General features: G+C 40.4%; 1 protein-coding gene across 2 annotated transcripts in view; it reads left to right on the top strand.

Annotated features, from left to right (window-relative positions):
* LOC309601615 (tyrosine-protein kinase Fer-like) overlaps window positions 1-24,961 on the top strand; it is a gene marked incomplete at its 5' end in the record, with an annotated part of 158,509 nt that overhangs the window by 104,613 nt on the left and 28,935 nt on the right. For both annotated transcript variants that reach the window (XM_082334752.1, XM_082334751.1), the window contains one exon: window positions 480-603. In XM_082334752.1, the coding sequence (XP_082190878.1) occupies window positions 480-603 (124 nt within the window). The remainder of the gene's footprint in view (window positions 1-479; window positions 604-24,961) is intronic.

Below are 24,961 nucleotides of genomic sequence, written 5' to 3'. Positions count from 1 at the left end.
GCAGATTCTCTTTTGGAAATCCTTTGAAGGCTCTGAAGTCCCAGTAATAATTGTTTGCCTTTAATTGCCAGCATGAAATAGGCAGTTAATATTGCCCAAGAAGTAAAACACTTTGTAACCTTTCCAGCAACCATTCTGTAATGAGAGACACAAATTTATCACAAAATATCAGTTGTTTTTGTCAATAGTTTTCATATAAATGTGTATACTAGTGAAGATTTTTGATATACAAACACAGGTTTTGCTTAACTTCTGTCATGCTTTGTGCAGTTTTCACTTTTAAGCACTTAATATTTAAGGGAGCTTAGGGGAACCACATCTGGTGATAGTGCATTCCTTTTTTCTTAAAGTAACTTCAGACTGATGGGTTGAGGAGAATAGCCGATAGCTGCATTTTGTTCAGTCTTGCGTCCCTAATAATAGATACAATACTGACATTTCTCTCTCTTGTCTCATTGTCTGTCTGTATGTTTCTCTAGGAGGAGATTTCCTGACCTTTTTAAGAAAAAAGAAGGATGAGCTAAAAACCAAACAGTTAGTGAAATGTTCATTAGATGCTGCTTCTGGTATGGCATATCTTGAATCTAAAAACTGTATACACAGGTAAGGAAGATGATATTTATTTTCAGTATTGTAATTTTGATCACTTGAACTGTTAGCAGGTTAAATGTATAGTGGTGTTTAATAATGGCAATTAATTTCAGTGTCAATGAATCATGGCAATCTATGCATCTTAAGTCCTCCCTGAAATTTTAAGATACTTGTATAGCCAATACAGAAGTTCAGGTATGTTTGCAGTGTGTTTCAGGGAAATCCACTGATACCGCAGATGATCAAGGGAGAGAAGCTGGAGTTCTGTATATTAAAACATTATTAATTGTCTTGACTGTTTTCTCTGCAATATTGAAGATGATCAGGCCTTATGCTTTTGGGGTACCTTATTTCCTTTTTGTTTCTTCTCCAGCTTGACTCTGTTATGGAACTGCTTAACTGAGTGTGTATCAAAGGGAATGTAAATTGTTCTTTCAAAAAAAAAAAAAAAAATTAAAAATTCTCTCAAAATATCACAGTATATAACCCTGCTACTATCAATCTGAAATATGAGACAGAAACATGATGATAATTCCCTTTCCAGAGGAAATTATAAAATAACATTTTCATTTATGATACTGATGATTTCTGGTTTGCTTTTCTGAATATTTGTAGCTAAACTCTGGGCCACTTAGCTTACAAAATCAGCCCATTTCATACTTAGCACAGTTCTAATGAGAACTGAACAGCATTTCTCTTAGGTTTTTATCAAAAATTAATTGTTCTGCATGCTGCCAGACAAGAAGTAGATTTATCTTTAAACATATTCTTCCAACAAGAATAAGTTTAAAACCTATTTATAATATATTATAGTATTATTGTAAGTATCATTTATATTTTTACTAGTTTTTTTGTGTTTGACTTGATTTAAGGATACCTAAATAAAATAGTTATCTTATGCTGTTTATAAATTATTCTGAAGAAGAAATTAATTGAAACACTTCTGCCAGATCATAATATATAAGTAAGACTGAAGCAAAACCCCCATACTTCCTATGTAAAACTGTAGAATATTCCTTATGGGAAATCCCAGAAAAGTATTGTAAACAACATGGGGAAAGATATAATTAAAGTCCCAGCATTCTGTCATGGTAGAATGCATTTTAGCCTGACTCTATTTGTTAAGAAAATAATGGCATACAAATCAAAGCAATTAATAGCATTAGTGATTTTCACTATCCTCATAAATGTTCTAGTATTTGCTCATTTCTTTAATTGTTGTATCAACATTTGATGAGAAGGGCCTATTTAGATCTCGTGTTCTTAGAAAATAAAATCAAGGGGAAAAGAAATAACTAAATAACTAAACAACTAAACAACTAAACTATATTGGAAGTGTATTGTGTAATGTCTTACTTGGTAATTATGATTACTGAAAAAGATTACTGTATCTATTCATTAAATGGTAATGTGACACCTGCAAAATATAAACAATTTTAGAAAGAATTATTTTTTGAGAAGTGGTTTCCCCTCCCCCTCCCCTTTAAACTCTGTAAAAAGCATTTTGTTGCTCGTCTGCCTTAATTAGTACTGTTCTAGTTACTATATGGCCTCAACATATCTGTGAGAGAGACACTGACAGTTAGCATTGAATAGGAACAGATATTTTTCTGCTATTTAGAGTAAACTTTAAAGATTCATTTACATTACTACTCATTACATCAAGTGCTGTCTTTCAAATAACTTTATTATATCCATGATGGCTTGTGGATGAACTGTATAGTGATTGAGCTAAAACTTATGATAATGGTTAATATCCTTTTTTAATTGCTAGTTTCCCCTAACTTCTGTCTTCATAAGTTTTTTTTGTTGTTGTTGTTTGTTTGTTTTTAAGGTATATTTGAAAAGATAATAATTTGTTATTCAAAGAATACATTTCAGAGAGGACATGTATGTAGCAATGTCTTACCGTATGCGGGTTTCATTATGATAAGTTTAGAAATCTGAATGCAAATATGTCATGTGGGTCTAAAGCCAGGAAATAGAACTGTAATCTAATTTTCTGTTTTCTTAGTACCATAGATTTTGCCAGTGCACAGAGCCTGGGTTACACATACTGTGGTACACATGGGGGAAAAAGGTCTTTCACTTCTGTTTACCTTTTAACTTTCAGAATCACAAAAATTGTTTATTATTATCACAGATTATCACAGAAGTTTATCATATCTGCCACTTTCCATAAAGGCAGAATCAAAATTTTTAATAAACATATCCTGAAGAAAGTTGCAGTTTCAAAACTGTTTCAAGTAGTCAAATAATATCTTCAGGAACACTGCTTACTTTTATGAAACACACAGGATAATAAATCAAAATATGCATTTCCAGTATTATTTTAACTTTTTATTTTTATTAACTTTCTTATTTTTGGGTTCTTTAACATTTTTCAGACTTCTATGGTTGGGCATAGTGTATGCTTATATTTATGAGCTAATGGTTCTGAATTTGATAGGAAAATATAATGAAAAAATTTGAATCAGGATGACAAACAACCAAGTTTAATGATTTTTTAGTAGTAATACTACAGGCGCTACATAATTATTGGGGCTTTTTTGAGTTACTAACACCGGTTAATTGGCAAATGCTCACTCTAGGAAAGTAGCTCATGAAATTTTAAAACATGTTTTACCAAAGTCTAAATTGCATTTTATTAGGATTAGCATACATAAAAATTTTCTAGGTATGTTTTCTGTTTGAAATGTTGAGGAGCTTGAACATTTGCCCAGGATTTCTGGGCACCCTGGGGAATGGTTGGAGATCCTGTTGTCTAGAAAACTCGGATATGTCTGCCACAGAAGCACAGAATGTTTATTACTTGCTGGGTACTTTGAACCTATTGCACACTACCAGGTGCAGCACTCCGGTGCTATGCTGCAAATATGTTAGAGAGTGACAGGCTACCAGGGAAAAGTCAAACTCTCTAGTGCTTTGTAAGAAAGCTCTTAGGTGTACAGGACTTAACCCCGTTAGAGTTTCAGCCCCTCCTTACTTGAGCAATGAAGGTGCAACTGTGTGACTGTATGGTCTGTACAAGGAATATGGGAACCCTTGTTCCCTCCTTTATGGGACAGGTAAAACAAGGATGCAATCTAGTCATGGATAAATTTAATGTTGAGACCGTGTAGATTAGAATAGAACAACTTGATTTATAGTAGGAAGAAGATTCAGCATTATGAAAAAAAGAAAAAAACAGTTTAAAAGAACAAGAAACACTTGTTTGTCAGAAAATTCATCAACTAGAAGTATTTTTTTAGAGAAAACAAAAAAGGTAAGAAAATTAAATAGAGACAAAATAGACTAAGCAGCAGTTTTTTGGTTTTGTTTTTTTTAATTAGAAGTCAAAAGGCTTTGATTACTATTTTGGCCAAGAAAAAAGGATCTTAAATAATACCTAATTAGAAATGGTTTCTATTGTGTAGGTTGCAATGAAAAAGAAATTGTTTTGCTACTATGCTATGCAGTACTCCTATTTGTTGTTTTCAAGATTTATTTGGAACCCTTGTGTAGGTTTTTTTTTGTTGGGGTTTTCTGGGGTTTTTTTAGACTTTAGGTGACTTATTTGTAGTAGCATGTGCATTTGATTTGCTGTTAATGTGAAACTAAAGACTGCTCAGCAGCTTATTAAAATTATATTAATGCCACTTTTTAGTTATAATGCACTGGCTATACTTAGTTTTTATATTTTGTAGTTATATTTAAATTTGAACTGTTTTTTTTAAATTGCCAATTCAGTCATGCTTTTGCTTAGTCTTTCAGCATCTGAGGCAGTGCAACAACTAATTTACCTCTGTTTTCTATTTTTATGTGTGCTATGGTGTTTTAGTAGGTGCAGATATAAATTTTAAATTTCTCAGGTTGGAATGCTTGCACATGAATGATTCTTTGATCTGCATTTTCATCTCATCTAGATTCCAGAAATCACTAGTTTTTTGCTCTCTCTTTGTACTGATTAAGGAGCAGAAATCAGTGGGCTTAAATAAGGAAAGCTGCATGAATAGATGTTATTAAAAGAAATAAAAGGAGTGGTTGAAGATATATAAAAGTATGCCGTTATTTCATCTCCATTTAATTAGAGTTTGACAAATTGTTTCTTGCTTTTCATTTTTAAAACATGCTATTGTTTAGATGTTTCCATTTTTTTCTCTTAATTAGAAACACAAAATTAGCATAGAGATGTGATGATAATCTCAATTATCATTATCAGTGATAATCTCATGAGTCAATAAAGACAGTTTAATAAGTGAAGGAAAAAAAGCAAGTGATGCAAAAGCTATCACTCATCATCTCCCACCAACAGACCGATGCCCAGCCAGTCTCCAAGCAACAACTACTTCAGAAAAAGTCTTCCCTTCCACCACCCCCCTCTCCAGTTTTATTGCTGAGCATGATGTTATATGGTATGGAATATCTCTTTGGTCAGTTCAGGTCAGCTGTCCCTGCTGTGTCCCCTCCCAACTTCTTGACCACCCCAGCCTACTCCCTGAGGGGGCAGAGTAAGAAAGAGAGAAGGCCTTGACACTGTGCAAGCACTGTTCAGAAATAGCTAAAACATTGGTGTGTTATCAATATTGTTTTTAGCCACAAATCTAAAACACAGCAACATACAAGCTGTTATGAAGAAAATTAACTCCATCCCAGCCACACCCAGTACAATCTCCACCCCTTATTCCATACCATTTGCATCATGTTCAGGTCCTACAGTATTCAATACATTCTCATCAACCACCACCACACCCTTCCCTGTCCTTTGACATATGCACAGATATCATTCCCTTAGTCTATAGGGCCATCCCCATTGAAATGTCAATTCAGTTCATTTAGTCTATGACTTGGGCTCCATCTGTTGTGATGGTCATTCAGGACAGGAAAGATGGTGTGTTGTGTTGGATTGTTGGGAGCTGAAACCAGCTCAGGTTGCATCACTGCTGCACTTGCTCGGTTCCTTTCAAGGTTCATCCTCCATTGGTTTGGAAGGCTCCTGCTGTAGTACTTCTGACATACAACTATGGCATCATACAACTATGGCATTGTACAACTCAAATCATGGGTTATTTTCACCAATGGATCCTTTTTGCCCACTATTTTTCCTCACACTGCATGTTGGGACAGTCGAGATGATAGCTGAGACGTAGGCCCGTAGGGTTGGTGAGGAAGAGAGATTCTCTTTGAATTGCTGGAGCTGGCAGGCCAGTCTATCCACATTTGGTGCCTCAATCTGTCCAATCTATTATTGCTAGGGTGCTGGCATATGACATTGGTACATTCCATACACCTTCTGCCACATGGACCGCATGCACTGGACATCATCCAGATCTTTGGAGGCCTGGTTGTTGTCCAGGTTGCTGTAGATCGCCTCCACCACTGCTAATTCCCTCAGATACTGGACACCTTCCTCTGCGATAGAGTACTTGCTTTTGTAGTTTACAAGATCTTCCTTGAGGGAATACCTTGCCTTCATGCTTGACAGGAGCCGCCTCCAGAGGCTGTGGATTGTTGCCCCTCTTCCGATTCCTTTGTCGATTCCCGAGTGCCTAGTGAGGGATCCCAGCTTCCAGGCTTCATTACTCTCTAATTCCTGACCCCAATAACCCAGCATGGGAGCAACCGGGTGATAATTTTCTGGCCTGGATGATGGCTGTAAACTTTCCATATATCTCGCAGATCACTCAGGGATAGGGACCGGGTGGTTTCTGACTCGATTATGATTTCTGTCTCTTCCCTCTCTTCTTCTTGCGGCTGTTCTGCTGCAGAACAGGCTGCCTTTTCTGATTCTTCCTCCTGCTCCCTCTCAGGAGGAGCTTCTTCCTCCTTTACTAACCAAGTTGACTTGCACTTCCATTGTTTCTTTTTGAATATAGGAGCAACTGTTATAGTTGATGGTTGGGTCTCTGGGTTAGCCACAGATTCTGTTTGTAAGGCCTCAGATCCAGAGACCCTCTCGCCCAAACAGACACAGGCTCGGTAGGTGTAGGCCTGGCCCCAGCACAGTGCAAGAAGTTGTATCTCTATGGTATAGGCAAGGCATCCTTTCTTCAAGTGTTCTGCCACTTCAACAGGATTCCATGCCTGTTGGGGCGTGAAGTCCCACACCATTGGAGGTGAAAACTGGTCTAGGCACCTGCTCAAATTCTCCCACGCACCTTGCTACCCATGATCAGACTACCTCAGGGCACATCCCCATGTGGCATTCCCAACTAGTTGGTTAACCTTAGGAAAAGCCGAAATCAGATTCACGACACACACCACTACAAGCATTCTGGGATGTTCAAGAAATTGAAGACCATTGTAACAAGGCAGGAAACATCTACCCCTGAGAAGAAGGGGGAGGTGCTTTTATCATAGCTCTCCCAGGCAAAGCAAAATAAAGTGATAAACTGCATAGCAAACAGCAAAAGCCAAAAGCAGCCATTAACAAGCCCTGGATTTTGATGCACAGCAAGAGTGGGAGCACACCACGGAGCAGGTGAGGGAACAAATAAACCAGCGTCATGAACAAACAAGTCAACATTGCAAACAGCAACAGCAAGTAACAGATAAACAGGTCTAAAAACTATAAATTCAGTCTAGTGCACTCTGATCAAATTTGTCTTTAACCTCTAAAGCCCTGCCAGCAGCTAAGTCCCCACCCAGTCACTCAGTCACTCCCTCACAGCAGGATGGGGGAGAGAATCAGAAGGGCAAAAGCAAGAAAAACTTATGGGTTGAGATAAAGACAGCTTAATAAGTGAAGGAAAAAAAGAAAAAAGCAAGTGATGCAAAGGCAGTCATTCATCACCTCCCACCAGCAGACCAATGCCCAATCTCCAAGCAACAGCTACCTTGAAAAACTTCCCCCCCGCCCCCAGCTTTTATTGCTGAACATGACGTTATATATTATGGAATATCTCTTTGGTCAGTTTGGGTCAGCTGTCCCAGTTGTGTCCCCTCCCAATCTCTTGCTCACCCCAGCCTACTCCCTGAGGGGGCAGAGTGACAAAGAGAGAAGGCCTTGACACTGTGCAAGCACTGGTCAGAAATAGCCAAACTCTGGTCTGTTATCAACACTGTTTTAGCCACAAATCTAAAACACAGCAACGTACAGGCTATTAAGAAGAAACTTAGCTCTATCCCAACCAGACCTAGTACAACAAGATTAGCATAGATGTGATGGTTCAGTAAGCGTTTATGACTGATCTTCTTTTCCAGTATTGCATATGTTGAATGCATTTGTCCATAATTTATTTTTAGTTTCCAAACCAACACTGTGGCAATACAGGAAAAAAGATGCAGGTATGTGGTTCAGAGAATTTGAATATATTTGTTGTTTGTTTTATTTTCCCCTCTCTTAATGAAAATAATTCAAATTATTATTGGATAAAATATTTTAATATTGATAGAAGCAGTTATCTTTTGTTTTTTCTCTGTTTTTATCATTTGGTAGTCAGTAAAACCTCTTAAAATCAAAGGGACAGGTTTTGAAAATATTATTTCTGTATGAAAATTTTGTTTCAGCTGTATCTACAATTAAAACATATGTGATTCTAATTGAAACTAGCAGAAATATTTTTCTTTTTTCTGTTGTCGTAGTTTAACCCCAGCCAGCAACTAAGCACCACACAGCCACTCACTCACTCCCCCCTCCCGGTGGGATGGGGAGGAGATGGAAGGGTGAAAGTGAGAAAACTCGTGGGTTGAGATAAGAACAGTTAATTAACTGAAGTAAAATAAAATAGAATAGTAGTAATAGCAGTAATAATAATAATAATAATAATATACAATAATAATATACAAAGCAAGTGATACACTATACAATTGCTCACCAGCTGCCGAACGATGCCCAGCACATCCCCAAGCAGCGATCACTGCCCCCCAGCCAACTCCCCTAGTTTATATACTGAGCATGATGTCATACAGTATCATAGAATCATAGAATGTCCTGAGTTGGAAGGGACCCACAAGGATCATTGAGTCCAACTCCTGACCCTGCATAGGACAACCCCAAAATTCACCCCATATGTCGGAGGACGTTGTCCAAATGCTTCTTGAATGTTGTCAGGCTTGGCGCCATGACTACCTCCCAGGGGAGCCTGTTCCAGTGCTCCACCACCCTCTGGGTGAAGAACCTTTTCCTAATGTCCAGCCTAAACCTCCCCTGGCATATCTTCCTGCCGTTCCCTCGGGTCCTATCATTGGTCGCCAGGGAGAAGAGATCAGCGCCTGCCCCTCCTCTTCCCCTTGTGAGGAAGCTGTAGACTGTGATGAGGTCTCCCCTCAGTCTCCTCTTCTCCAGGCTGGACAGACCAAGTGACTTCAGCCGCTCCTCATATGGCTTCCCCTCTAAACCCTTCACCATCTTCATAGCTCTCCTCTGGACACTCTCTAGTAGCTTCGTATCCTATTTGTACTGTGGGGCCCAAAACTGCACACAGTACTCAAGGTGAGGCCGCACCAGTGCGGAGTAGAGTGAGACAATCACCTTCCTCGACCAGCTGGCAATACAGTGCTTGATGCACCCCAGGACACGGTTGGCCCTCTTGGCCTCCAGGGCACACTGTTGACTCATGTTCAAGTATGGAATACTTATGGAATACGGTATGGAGTAGCCCTTTGGCCAGTCTGGGTCAGCTGTCCTGGCTGTGCCCCCTCCCAGCTTCTTGTGCACCTGGCAGAGCATGGGAAGCTGAAAAATCCTTGACTAGTGTAAGCGCTACTGAGCAACGACTAAAACATCAGTGTGTTATCAACATTATTCTCATCCTAAATCCAAAACACAGCACTATACCAGCTACTAGGGAGAAAATTAACTCTATTCCAGCTGAAACCAGGACATCTGTTAATTACTTTGAGCACTGATAGTGTTTTGTACACAGTTTCACTGCTTTACTTGAGAAATAAATTGATTTTTCCCTTGTTGAAATAGTTTACAATCAAATTAAGAACCAGCTTATTTTTTAAAATAATGTAAAAAAAATTCAACATGAATTAATAGGAGTATGCTATAATAGAAGTTTAAATCTTAAAAGTAAACAATTAATAAACATTCCCAGTGCCAAGCATAAAGTTGGTATCATATTCAAATCACTTATTTTCCTTATACACACCATGCATGTAAGAAGATGGGTACAAACAGCAATCAAGGTATATTCCTTACTCAAGCTTTCCTTTCAGTCACTAGAGTTAATGTTCTGGAAGTCTGTCATATCTTGAATTAAAGAAGACATTCAACAGTGAGATGATCGAGTTCTGTGGTCCAGTTCTTCCATATATTTATTCAAATTACTACTGCTTCTTTTTTTGTATTCTGTGGTGAGATGATCAGGCTCTTTGGTCCAGTTCTTCCATGTCATTATCCATATCACTACTTCTTCTTTTTTACTTACTCTGAATATTTTATTTCTCCCTGGGTTAGTGGTTCAGTTACAACATGAAGAATGTGTTCCTCTTCAGTTTATTGGTAGGGATCTAACTCTCTTGGGAAATAGGAGGTGATGGTTTGAACTCCAAAGTTGAGCAGGTCTCCTTCCTAAGGAAATGGAGGAACTTCCCTGCTTGATTTCTGTACCTAAATCTTGTAGAGGATAGGAGCTAAATACATGTCTGTGCCTAGTGCCTCATTTTGGCTGGCTCCAAGCAATTCAGTTCTCAGTAGAATGACTGGTTTAGTTCTGTTCTAAAGTACCTTATTGTCCTCAAGCACAACATGTTTCTTTGAATACTACATTTCCTTCTGGGGCAGAAAGTGCTTAAAAGTTGATATTGCAATACCCAAGATCTTCGTTGTAGTTTCTGTGATTGTCTGTGCTGGTGATTATGAAGAAAGACTACATTTCCATGGAATGAGTTTGCCTTTCTATTAACTACATAAACTCATTAAGGTTTATGGTGCAAGCTGCAATTTCTTAAAAGATGATATCGACTCCCATAATGCATAAAATTTCCTGAGGGAATATTAAGGACTTTATAAAAGAAAGCAGTAGTGGAAGAAATATTAAATTTATGATTAATTTTATGTATTTTTTTCATTGGAGAAGTATTATACAAACTTAAGTTGTAGATTCTCAGAAAATTTGTCTTTTCTGTCTGTATACTTCTGTGTACAGTTATTGTCATTATTAATTAGCTTTTTACAATTCATTCAGCAATGCATGTAAAAAAATTAAATGATCATGCAAAGTTCCTTTTCTATACCTTTTTTCATACCTAGAAAACATTTAATCATTTATTACTGAATCAAAACATTCTATAGTGTTGGTGGTTAACAATAATAGTTGATCATGCTTCAGCCAATAATTCTTTCAGAGAATTATTGTCAGTGGTATGGTTGAAACAGCACATAAATGTAATAAATAAGGCTTAAATTTTAATTATTCATAAGATGATGTCTCTGTTTTATATAAAACAATATTTCAAAGCATAATGTTTTTTACAACATGAACATTAAAAAAAATTTCCATTCTGTTTAAAGTCAAAACTGCAAATGTGAACTTTGATGAAAAAACTGTTACTTTCTGTTGGCCACTTAATATAGGTATGTTGTTTAAAAAAAAACAAACCCAAATTTATTCACTCTCATATCTACAAAATAATTTTTAGTCAAATTTTTAATTTGATTGCCACATTTCAGTACCATGTACTGAGCTTTCATTTCTTACTATGCATATCCTTTATGAAAACTTCTATATCACCTTTTACCTAATAACTTTTTTTTCACTAAAACAGGATTTCCTCTGACTTTATTAGATTACAAAGATACCATGCAGTTATAACATTGCAGTTTTTACACAGATTGTTGATTATTTTAAATTTGGTCTATTAATCATAACAACTATTAATGGAAGAACTATTACAAATACATTACATTTATGTGGAGAAATGATACAGACTTGCAGCAAGTATACAGGAAGGCCACAGAAGCCCTCCTTCTCCTAGCCCTATTATGGGTGGCTAAGAATCTCTGTGATAACTCTTTAAAAAAAAAAAAAAGATTTGGAAAGCAGCTCTTGGGACTCCTAGTTCATAGAATCATAGAATCATTAAGGTTGGAAAAGACCCTTAAGATCATCGAATCCAACCGTTAACCTAGCACTGCCAAGCCCACCACTAAACCATGTCCCTAAGCACCACATCTACACATCTTTTAAATACCTCCAGGGATGGGGACTCAACCACCTCCCTGGGCAGCCTGTTCCAATGCCTGACTACCCTTTCGGTGAAGAAGTTTTTCCTAATATCCAACCTAAACTTCCCCTGGCGCAGCTTGAGGCCGTTTCCTCTCATCCTTTCCCTTGTTACTTAGGAGAAGAGACCGACCCCCACCTCGCTACAACCTCCTTTCAGGCAGTTGTAGAGAGCAATAAGGTCTCCCCTCAGCCTCCTCTTCTCCAAACTAAACAACCCCAGCTCCCTCAGCCGCTCCTCATAAGACTTGTGCTCCAGACCCTTCACCAGCTTCGTTGCCCTTCTTTGGACATGCTCCAGCCCCTCCATGTCCTTCTTGGAGTGAGGGGCCCAAAAGTGAACACAGTACTCGAGGTGCGGCCTCACCAGTGCTGAGTACGGAGGCACTATCACCTCCCTGGTCCTGCTGGCCACACTATTCCTGATACAAGCCAGGATGCCATTGGCCCTCTTGGCCGCCTGAGCACACTGCTGGCTCATGTTCAGCCAGCTGTTAACCAACACCCCCAGGTCCTTTTCTGCTGGGCAGCTCTCCAGCCACTCTTCCCCAAGCCTGTAGCGTTGCCTGGGGTTGTTGTGACCCAAGTGCAGGACCCAGCACTTAGCCTTGTTGAATCTCATACAGTTGGCCTGGGCCCATCGATCCAGCCTGTCCAGGTCCCTCTGTAGGGCCTTCCTACCTTCAGGCAGATCAACATTCCCTCCCAACTTGGTGTCATCTGCAAACTTACTGAGGGTGCACTCAATCCCCTCATCCAGATCATCAATGAAGATGTTAAACAGGACCGGCCCCAACACTGAGCCCTGGGGAACACCACTCGTGACCGGCCGCCAACTGGATTTGACTCCATTCACCACCACTCTCTGGGCTCGGCCGTCCAGCCAGTTTTTAACCCAGCGCAGAGTGCACTTATCCAAGCCATGAGCAGCCAGCTTCTCCAGGAGAATGCTGTGGGAGACAGTGTCAAAGGCCTTACTAAAGTCCAGGTAGACAACATCCACAGCCTTCCTCTTGTCCACCAAGCGGGTCACCTTGTCACAGAAGGAGATCAGGTTGGTCAAACAGGACTTTCCCTTCATGAACCCATGCTGGCTGGGCCTGATCCCCTGGTTGTCCGGGATGTGCTGCGTGATGGGACTCAAGATGATCTGCTCCATGACCTTCCCCGGCACTGAGGTCAGACTGACAGGCCTTTAGTTCCCTGGATCCTCCTTCCGACCCTTCTTGTAGATGGGTGTCACATTTGCTAACCTCCAGTCATCTGGGACCTCCCTGGTTGACCAGGACTGCTGATAAATGATGGAGAGTGGCTTGACAAGCTCCTCCACCAGCTCCCTCAGTATCCTCGCGTGCATCCCATCTGGCCCCATAGACTTGTGGGCATCCAGGTGGAGGAGCAGGTCTCTAACTGTTACCTCTTCGATTATTGGGGCTTCAGTCTGCTTCCCATCTCCATCTCCCACCTCAGGGTCCTGAATACCCTGAGGATAACTAGTCTGACTATTAAAGACTGAGGCAAAGAAGGCATTAAGTACCTCAGCCTTCTCCTCATCCTTTGTGGCGATGTTTCCCTCCGCATCCAATAAAGGATGGAGATTCTCCTTGGCCCTCCTTCTGTTGCTGATATATTTGTAAAAACATTTTTTGTTATCCTTAACTGCAGTGGCCAGTTTAAGTTCTAGCTGGGCCTTCGCCTCACTAATCTTCTCCCTGCATAACCTCACAACATCCTTGTAGTCCTCCTGAGTCGCCTGCCCCTTCTTCCAAAGGTGGTAAGCTCTCCTTTTTTTCTGAGTTCCAGCCAAAGCTCTCTGTTCAGCCAGGCTGGTCTTCTCCCCTGCCTGCTCACCTTTTGGCACAACAATTAGTTGTTGCTAAGCAAAACAAGGAAGTGTTGACTCTTGGCAAAACAATGGTTCTGCTCCCCTCTCCACACCACTTAGCACTCTGCTTCTAGTGCAACAAAGGAACACTGCACCTGTCTAAAGGTGCAGTGTCTGCTGATGCTCTGCTAATGCTGTACCAAGGCATTTGGAGTCTTCAACCTGTTTCTGTGCTCCAAGGGAGCAATGCTATTGAGGTAGTCTTTCTGAACAAGAACCTTAATTCATCAGTGGCTATTAAAACTACATTATGGACCTTAACATTTATTTTGGACAATGTGAATATGTCAGTGCTTTGTAATGCTCCAGAAAATTATTTTTAGTAGTATTCACACTATTGTGTGCACTTTGAAGTATGTTAATTCCAACCCTGTAATAATTAACATGGCGCTCTTTGACTATTGTCATCTAGGAAGAGAGAGAGGCAGGTGAACACTGTTCCATTTCATTTTGTTTGCCATATAGCAGTAGACTGGAGTATCATAGACCAGGTTTCAGGTTTTAAAAATAGATGCACTTCGAATATCTTACTGGAAATTATTGCTTTTAAACAGGTGATTTGAAATGATGCTGTTGATAAACTTTTGCTGTACTGCTCAGGGATCAGCTCAACAAGCTAACCTTTCATTTGGTTTCTCTTCCCTTTATGAGCTCTCCTTATATTTACTGTGTCTTTCATTTATGTAAATAACATTGAAAAAGTTGTTCTTCTGTTAATACGGTTCCAGTTGGCTTACTTCCTCAACATTTAAACTGCTGAGTTGTATAATTCCTCGTCATTCATTAATCATTTTAATCTTCTATAATTTTTCTTGCTCAACCTATTTCCTTGACAAATAACATGAAGAGACAATTAAACATGCACTATCTGAAGTATTTAAACTTTTGGCAGCACAATGCTGCATTGTAATCTGTGTCTAAACAAAAGCATGCATGCTAAGTTAGTATCTTATTTTAAAGTTCATGTACTATGTAGTGACGTGAATTTCTAAAACAGTTTATGTCTGATATGCATCTAAAATTCAGGAAAACATTCTATTTTCACATTTTAGCATTAAATTTTACTTTTATAATTTTTTATATATAGTCTAACTAGCTTAAATGTAGGAAGATAATCATTGGCTGAAACTATTTTTTTGCAGTCTGCCTACTTTCTGTATAAGTCAGTCTGTACTGCTCACACAACCTTCCATCCTTTTTCAGGGGCTCCTCTCATGGGAGCCTGTTTCAACAGAAAATTCCATCATTGCTTGTAGGACCATAAAGTTGGTCTCTCCATGCTTTAGAGGAAAAAAATTTTCAACGAGTGCTTTCTAGGTAGAGAGAGGCTGAAGACCTATTTTTAATTTAAGAAATTTGAATGCCTTTATTAAAAGTTTAAGTTGGTATCTCTGTTAGAGATTATTCAGTTGCAGTGGTTCATGCTCTGCAACCTGCAAAACACCTCTTCTACAAATTTATCTGGCCTTCACAACAAAAGTGTCTATTTCACAGCTCAATGCTACCTTTATCAGGGTTGCCCTTTAGTCTCTTAATGTCATTGAGGGCCTTTATAAAGATATTGTAATTTATCTGGATTCTCTAAATCTGAAAGTGAATATTCAGAAACTTCACCCGATGCCTACTGCTGCATATGAAGTTCATAGGTTGGATCCCGGTATTCCTTTCTCAGTATAGTCCTCATGACTAACTGTGGTGGGTTAACCTTGGCTGGCTGCTAAGTGCCCACCAAGTCTCCCTCTCACTCCCCCTCCTCAGCAGGACAGGGGGAGGAAAATAAGATGAAAAAGCTTGTGGGTCAAGATAAGGACAGGGAGATTGTTTAGCAATTATTGGCACAGGCAAAACAGACTTGAGCTGGAGAAGATTAATTTAATTTATTGCCAGTTAAAAATAGAGTAGGATAGTGAGAAACAAAAGCAAAACTAAAACACCTTCCCCCCACCCCTCCCTTCTTCCTAAGCTCAACTTCACTCCTGACTCTTCTACCTCCTCCCATCCTGAGGGGGATGGGGAATGGGGGCTGTGGTCAGTTCATCACACATTGTCTCTGCCACTCCTTCCTCTTTTCCCCTACTCCAGCATGGGGTCCCTCCCACAGGACACAGTCCTTCACAAACTTCTCCAACATGGGTCCCTCCCATGAGCTGCAGTTCTTCAAGAAGTAGTGTTGCTGATTGGCTCAGCTTTGGTCAGCAGCAGGTCCATTTTGGAACCAGCTGGAACTGGCTGTGTCTGACATGGGGCCAGTCCCTGGTCTCTTCTCACAGAAGCCACCCTTGCAGCGCGCACGCACACACACCCACCCCCCGCTACTAAAACCTTGCCAGGTAAACCCATTGCACTAGCAAAGCTCATTATGCATACAAAATAGTTTTGGTCTTAAGTTTAAAAAACAAAAAAAAGAATCTGTCCCTTTTGCAGCATCTGGCTGCATGTATCTACATGAGAGGGATTCAGACTTTTTTCTTGGTCTAATGACTGAAAGTCTGCTACACAATGCTTATGTAGGTTTCTGCCCCATATCCCTGCACTGGTGGCTAATTCTGTACTGTATTTGCATAAGAATGTCCTTTCATTTTCATAACCCTGTCCAGAATGGCAATTGCCAATACTGCTCTTGTGGCTCAAAGATCTGAGTCACCTAGTAACACGTTCAAGTTAACAGTGTCACAGAGCTCAGAGTTCTGACAGCTCAGAGGTGCTGGGCAAGCTTGTCACGTCTTCCTTCTGTTCATCTTGAGACAGCATATTCAGATAATCACAGAAGGCATTATCCATGTTTTTTTCATCAAAAGGCAGGGAAGTGCAAGTTCAAGATGAAGTTTTAATCTAAATCTTTCAAAATTGTGTCTTCCCAGACACAAATCTTTTTTCCTCAAAGATGAACAGAAGTGCCTGAAATTCTGCTGTAACAGAGGCTATATCTCTTTGATCAATATCAAATGCATTCTTGATGCCATGGTCAGAAGCACTGATGCACACTTCCCTCCCCCATCCCTTCATTGATAAGGCAGGACCAAGGATCAAGGCAATCTAGTTTGCCCCACTTGGTTTTCTTTTTGGGACCTTCAGTGTGTCTAATTTCAGCTTATTCCTAACAGTTGAATACTCATCATACTATGAATACTCATCACCTGGCTACTTGATATCTGTGGAATTGCCACTTGAAGCTCCAGTCATGCTTCCATTGAGAATTATATTTTTCCTAAGGCTTGTAGGAGTCATTTTGTCTTGGAAAGATCTTCCTTCAGTCTTTATCAGGTAGGGAATATGTGAATTTTCCTTTAGGTACTGTGTTGTAGAGTATAACTGGGAAACACTTGCAGTCTGACTGTACTTACAGACAAGGACTCAAAGGAGAGAAATTATTTCTTTACTTCTGACTGCTCTGTTGGGTTGTATGTGCAGTCACAACTCTAATTCCACTCTTCTTCTTCAGTCCTCCCTAATCTTGGGAGTCTTTGGTTGAGAGAAATTTAGATGAAGAAGAATACTTTGTTCCTTCTATTACTGCATGAATTGCACATTAGAGTGCAATGAGGCTCACCACTGATACGGATATTGCTAAGTTTAAAAAACAGTTCCGTACAGAGCGCGAAGGTACAGCTGTATTTTTGCACTAATAGTGCTAATTCATGATTTCCTAACTTTTAAGTGTTCAACTTTGCAACTTGTCTGTATGAATAATATTCCCAAGTTTGAAATGTGGCAGTTCACTGAAGTATTATATTGCAATATTGGCTACAGTCCTGAAGTTTGTCCAAAGTTTGAAATCTGAAAAACATTACCATCTGATAGCTGGTATGGGACATATAATACAATGAAAAAAGCTAGTTTAGCTTGCATTCTCAGTTTCTCTGTAGATGTTTACCTCACAAAAAAACACCATTACATGAGCCTTTAATTAGCACCCTGGTAAACAAATCAGAAGTAGTACTGAGAATTACAGAGCATGGCACAGAAACTGCATTACATTGGAGGCACACTAAAAATTTGGAGTCTGGGTTTGCTCTGCCTTATGTTGCAATAAGAAGCAGGTAGGAGGAGAGTATAGTTGCAGTGCTTCTTATCTTAATTGTAATATCTTTTTATTTTCTAAATCTTTTGTTAACAATGAAACACAATATCTTCTAATGCTTTTCAAAAATGAAATTCACATAAATACGTTGTTGACGATTAGAGTTGGGATTTTTTACAGAGCTCACATATATTAGAGGTATAAAGTTGACTAATTCTTTTACTGTTTTATCTTAACTTAAAAAACAAAGTGAGGTAATTACAGAGATCAGACTAAGAATGGACAGCTGGAGATAAATATTTTCAAGGGTTTTTTTCTGCAACTTACAATCATCTCCACTACCACATTGGTAAATGTGGTTTGATCCTAGAGTAATCCATTTACAGTTAAAGTTGAATCAGTTCTGAATTGGTAGTTCTGGTTGTCTGAAATGTTATTTTAGCAACACAATTGTTTTTTTCCTTTAATGTGCTTGTGAAATTCTCATCTGAAAGTATTAAGGAGAAAAAAATAGGAAATTTAAGTATCCAAACCCATTAAATTCAATATTGCAAATGTTGTATACTCTAAACTCAGTAAAATAAATCAGAGAGATTATTGAATTCTAAATATATTATAATGTAAGCAGATGTGACCTGTGATGAAGAGCTGCTTCTGAACACAAAGTGAACTTCCTTCAAATGTATTGCAAGTTTCCCTATAGTTATTAATAACCTCCAAATTTTGACATGGTTGAATAAGAAAAGATTTAAAAAGGGAGAGAGAAGAATACAGTTTTCCAATGAAGACTATGTGTATTCATTGCTTGGGTTGGTACTGCTTCCCCTTGTGTGCTTTGTTTGAAATTCATCCCATTTGCTTAAAAGCAAATTAGTTATGTCCCACATATCAGATTTAGCTTTGCCACAGCTGCAGAAATAGTTTGGAAGGCTTCTGATTTGAGTAGCAGATGCATGGGTTTGGATGATCAGAGTATGATGTAAGGAATATCTGAATATATTTATGTTTGAATTATGTTCAGTGCTGCAGTCCTGTTACCAGAGATGTCAGTGATTGCAGAGTGTAGGAAATATATATGTGGTGGGTTGGCCCTGGCTGGATGCCAGGTGCCCACCAAAGCTGCTCTATCACTCCCCTCCTCAGCTGGACAGGGGAGAGAAAAATATAACAAAAAGCTCGTGGGTCGAGATAAAGACAGGGAGAGATCATTCACCAATTACCATCACAGTCAAAACAGACTCAACTTGAGGAAATTAGCTTAATTTATTATTGATCAAATCGGAGTAAGGTAATGAGAAAATAAAAACTAAATCTTAAAACACCTCTCCCCCCCACCCCTCCCTTCTTCCCGGGCTTAACTTTACTCCTGAATTCTCTAACTCCTCCCAACGAGCAGCACAGGGGGGATGAGGAATGGGGGTTGCAGTCAATTCATCACACATTGTTTCCTCCACTCCTTCCTCCTCAGGGGGAGGACTCCTCACACTCTTCCCCTGCTCCAGTGTGGGGTCCCTCCCACAGGAGACAGTCCTCCACAAACTTCTCCAATGTGAGTCCTTCCCATGGGCTGCAGTTCTTCACAAACTCCTCCAGCATGGGTCCTTTCCACAGGGTGCAGTCCTTCAGGAACAGACCGCTCCAGCATGGGTCCCCCATGGGGTCACAGGTCCTGCCAGTAAATCTGTTCCAGCGCAGGCTCCTCTCTCCACGGGTCCACAGGTCCTGCCAGAAGCCTGCTCCACCGCGGGCTCTCCACAGGGTCACAGCCTCCTTTAGGCATCCACCTGCTCCAGTGTGGGTCCTCCATGGGCTGCAGGGGGACAGCCTGCTTCACCATGATCTTCACCATGGGCTGCAGGGGAATCTCTGCTCCGGTGCCTGGAGCACCTCCTGCCCCTCCTTCTGCACTGACCTTGGTGTCTGCAGAGTTGTTTCTCTCACATATTCTCACTCCTCTCTCCGGCTGCTGTTGCACAGAACTTTTTTCCCCCCTTCTTAAATATGTTATCACAGAGGCATTACCACCATCACTGATTGGCTCAGCCTTGGCCAGCGGCAAGCCTGTCTTGGAGCTGTCTGGCATTGGCTCTATTGGACATAGGGGAAGCTTCTAGCAGCTTCTCATAGAAACCACCCCTGCAGCCCCCCTGCTACCAAAACCTTGCCGTGCAAACCCAAAACAATATATTTTAGTTGCGGCTTTTTGGTGCTATGTAAATAAACAATAGATTATATATGATTATATTAAAATAATGTTTGTCACATTAGTGGTTGAACTTGAAGTTCTGTTGTCTTTTTCAGAATGCCACATTTCTTTCTTCACCTGCTGTTTGTGAACAAACCTTTCTTCAACCTGAGTTTGTAACAAATAGGACAGATTTTATTTGCTATAGGGAATTTCAGTAATAATAATCTTTGCCATTTGCTACTCTTCTCAGTAAATATTACGTTGTTAAGACATTTATTAATAAAATTGCAAAGCAAAGTTGTGGTTTAACTATGGTCATTCTGAGGCTAACATTAGTAATGACTAGTTCCCAGAGGCCAGTTTAGTATAGGACATTAGATTCTGCTGTCTCTCAGTTTAGAATAGCAAACTGAAGTTTCTACATATAAAATAAACAATAAGAAATAAAGTTTTTCTTTTTGTGATTATATACACAATTACAATGTTTCATCTTATTTAATTGAAATTTCATTTATTTTTCATCCTATATCTAGTGAATACACTGTCTATATATTAGCTGAATGGCATTGGGGTAATACAGTTTGATCAGCCAAAGATAGTCCCTTATATTAATGTTTTAAAGTGTCTGTTAAATTAAAGGTTTTAACAAGGTTCATATTTTCATTTTACAATAATGTTTCCCTATTGTTGATTGTGTTTGAATGTCATCCTGTATATGTTCCCCATAAAAATGGGTAAAACATTCAAATTATTTCTGACCTCTGAGATTTCTGTATGTCACTTTTCCTAGGATAATGATTTGAAATGTCATGAAGAGATAAACTGTTTAGGCATGTTATTGCAGAATAATTCTGTCGACTTAGTTATAAACTATTGGAATAGGAATATCTGTGGTATAGAATTCACCAATAACCATTAATGCAAGGGAAGCTAAGTATATTATTTTTCACAGTAGCTAGACTTGTATAACGGATTCCACTTTTGCTTTTTGTGTTGGTACATCTCATTCTTCAATTAGCAATTAGAGGCTAGATTTAACATTAGAAGGTAACTTCTTGATTCTAATCAACAGTTTGACTCTCATTATTGTATTTTTAAGGAACTATGAGTACTTCATTTATTTATATATAACTTATATATATAAGTTATATATAATAAACCTTAATTTAACTCTGTGGATTTGGTGCTTGTGAAAGAAACTAAAATAGCAGCCCTGGTGAATGAAATACTGTGTTGCAGGATAACAGCAGAGCAAAGTTCACATTCAAACTGCTTGTCAGTCAATCCCAACTGTTATCTGCCAAAGACTTCCTTGGGCATTAGTGTTTCTTGAACTCTCTGCTGTGTCTGTTAATGAAAGAAAACATAATACATTGTTTGCAATGTGGGAAGTGGAAATGACACTCACAAAAATTATACTGAATGGAAGTTATTATATTACCCCTTAACTGGGAACATCCTTTTGTCTCTTTTTTGAACTGGTCTGAATTGAAATAAATGACCTTCTAGAGGTAGTATCTGTAGCTGAAAATAAGTAAATTTTTACACTACCAAGAAAAACTCTTATTTTCTTGAAAGATCATGTTACTAACTCAGGTTCTGATCTTTTGGGGGTCCTTTCACAGCTTGGTTTTTCCATTCTGTTTGTTCATGGGCAAACTACCAGATCAAAGTTTACCCAATGTAACTCATTATGATTAATGTTTCATTTTTTTTCTTAAAGATAACTCTCATTAATCAAAATGAAAAATAATAAAATTGAATTAATAGCACTAGTATTAGCATAGTATCCAAGTTCATTTGTAAATTAAATATTTTGCAGTAAATATGAACTCATTTTAAAGTACTTGTACTAATTGAATAGACAGACTTCATCATTCAAGGATCTCAATACCTGAATGATAACATGACTGAGAATCACTGACATAAGCTCTATAATCAGAATATTCAGGGGAGAAGGAGTTATAGGAGTATTTTTTTCAGATGGCAGATGATGATAACTCTCCAGGTATTTGCCCATTTTTTGTGTGGGAAGGAGCTAGGCTGAGCATCAAGCTGGGTTCCTGGGCAGACTGAGTGGAAAGATGATTCATTGCTGCCTTTGATGGGATCAAGAAGGAAGGACATGAGAAATCCTTGCTATTCTGCATGTGTTGTATACAGATATAGCAAACCATAAAAACCTATAAGCAGTTTGATACCTCACATTCAGCTTGCTGATTCACCCAAATGAAATCACTGGCCAAGTGCTATTCTGTTCAGTGGGAGACAGAGGGTCCTGATAGATGAAGAAGCATTCTACAAGTGGCTGGCTGAAGTCTCACGATTGCTAGCCCTTGTTCTCGTGGAAGACTTCAACTTACCAGATATCAGCTGGAAATACAACACAGCAGAGAAGAAACAGTCTCAGAGGTTCCTGGAGTGTGTGGGAGATAACTTCCTGACGCAGCTGGTAAGGGAGCCAACCAGGGGAGGTGCCCCGCTGGACCTGCTGTTTACGAACAGAGAGGGCCTGGTGGGCGATGTGGTGGTCGGAGGCTGTCTTGGGCTCAGCGACCATGAAATGATAGAGTTTTTGATACTTGGAGAAGTAAGGAAGGGGGGTCAGCAGAACCACTACCCTGGACTTTAGAAAGGCAGACTTTGGCCTGTTCAGGAGCCTGGTTGAGGGAGTCCCTTGGGAGGCAGTCCTGAAGGGCAAAGGAGTCCAGGAAGGCTGGATGTTATTCAAGAAGGAAGTCTTAAAGGCGCAGGAGCAGGCCGTCCCCATGTGCTGAAAGACGAGCTGGCAAGGATATTGTTAGGTTATGCAGGGAGAAGATTAGAAAGGCGAAGGCCCAGCTAGAACTTAAACTGGCCACTGCAGTTAAGGATAACAAAAAATGTTTTTACAAATATATCAGCAACAGAAGGAGGGCCAAGGAGAATCTCCATCCTTTATTGGATGCGGAGGGAAACATCGCCACAAAGGATGAGGAGAAGGCTGAGGTACTTAATGCCTTCTTTGCCTCAGTCTTTAATAGTCAGACTAGTTATCCTCAGGGTATTCAGGACCCTGAGGTGGGAGATGGAGATGGGAAGCAGACTGAAGCCCCAATAATCGAAGAGGTAACAGTTAGAGACCTGCTCCTCCACCTGGATGCCCACAAGTCTATGGGGCCAGATGGGATGCACGCGAGGATACTGAGGGAGCTGGTGGAGGAGCTTGTCAAGCCACTCTCCATCATTTATCAGCAGTCCTGGTCAACCAGGGAGGTCCCAGATGACTGGAGGTTAGCAAATGTGACACCCATCTACAAGAAGGGTCGGAAGGAGGATCCAGGGAACTAAAGGCCTGTCAGTCTGACCTCAGTGCCGGGGAAGGTCATGGAGCAGATCATCTTGAGTCCCATCACGCAGCACATCCCGGACAACCAGGGGATCAGGCCCAGCCAGCATGGGTTCATGAAGGGAAAGTCCTGTTTGACCAACCTGATCTCCTTCTGTGACAAGGTGACCCGCTTGGTGGATGAGGGGAAGGCTGTGGATGTTGTCTACCTGGACTTTAGTAAGGCCTTTGACACTGTCTCCCATAGCATTCTCCTGGAGAAGCTGGCTGCTCATGGCTTGGATAAGTGCACTCTGCGCTGGGTTAAAAACTGGCTGGACGGCCGAGCCCAGAGAGTGGTGGTGAATGGAGTCAAATCCAGTTGGCGGCCGGTCACGAGTGGTGTTCCCCAGGGCTCAGTGTTGGGGCCGGTCCTGTTCAATATCTTCACTGATGATCTGGATGAGGGGATTGAGTGCACCCTCAGTAAGTTTGCAGATGACACCAAGTTGGGTGGAAGGGTCGATCTGCTGGAGGGTAGGAAGGCCCTACAGAGGGACCTGGACAGGCTGGATCGATGGGCCCAGGCCAACTGTATGAGATTCAACAAGGCTAAGTGCTGGGTCCTGCACTTGGGTCACAACAACCCCATGCAATGCTACAGGCTTGGGGAGGAGTGGCTGGAGAGCTGCCCAGCAGAAAAGGACCTGGGGGTGTTGGTTAACAGCTGGCTGGACATGAGCCAGCAGTGTGCCCAGCTGGCCAAGAAGGCCAATGGCATCCTGGCTTGTATCAGGAATAGCGTGGCCAGCAAGACCAGGGAGGTGATAGTGCCTCCGTACTCGGCACTGGTGAGGCCGCACCTCGAGTACTGTGTTCACTTTTGGGCCCCTCACTCCAAGAAGGACATCGAGGTGCTGGAGTGTGTCCAAAGAAGGGCAACGAAGTTGGTGAAGGGTCTAGAGAACAAGTCTTATGAGGAGCGGCTGAGGGAGCTGGGGTTGTTTAGCCTGGAGAAGAGGAGGCTGAGGGGAGACCTTATTGCTCTCTACAACTACCTGAAAGGAGGTTGTAGTGAGGTGGGGGTCGGTCTCCCAAGTAACAAGTGATAGGAGTAGAGGAAATGGGCTCAAGTTATGCGAAGGGAGATTTAGGTTGGATATTAGGAAAAGCTTCTTCGCAGAGAATGGTTAGGCATTGGAACAGGCTGCCCGGGGAAGTGGTACAATCACAGTATTCAAAAAACATGTGGATGTGGTGCTTAGGGACATGGTTTAGAGGTGGACCACGCAGTTAGGTTAACAGGTTGGACTCGATGATCTCAGAGGTCCTTTCCAACCTTAACAATTTTATGAGTCTATGAGTCTATGATTCCTATCTCTCTTGAAGTGGTGCTGCTGTCTTTTATAGTTGTAATACTATGTTACCTATCCAATAATTGCCATTAGCTTCTATGTGCACATGATCAATGCATGATAGGCCCAGTCAAAATACAGAGATTTGGCAAGACAGTAAAGTCATTGTAATATCAGGTTACCCCATCTTGATTTCATATCAAAGCTTTTTGCAGCAGAGGTTTCGTTTCAGTAAGCTGATAATACCTACTTTAAAATCCTTCATAATAGCATAAGATTCCCCATAGGTGCAACTATGAACAAACTATGAGGTGTTTATGCTGGATAGTAGCGAGCGATGAGGAAGTCTGTGTTGGCCCATGCTAAGGCCTGTGTTAGCCTAAGTAGGCCTATGGCAAGGCTTTGGCAGACTTATAGTGGATTTCAACACTGTTGATAAGTGGGGTATCAGAACTAAAATA

This window comes from Platalea leucorodia (genome assembly GCF_965183815.1).
Source record: "Platalea leucorodia genome assembly, chromosome: W".
NCBI classification, from domain to species: Eukaryota; Metazoa; Chordata; class Aves; order Pelecaniformes; family Threskiornithidae; genus Platalea; species Platalea leucorodia.
Note: the sequence above shows the minus strand (reverse complement) of the source record. Positions and strands in the feature narration are given on the sequence as shown.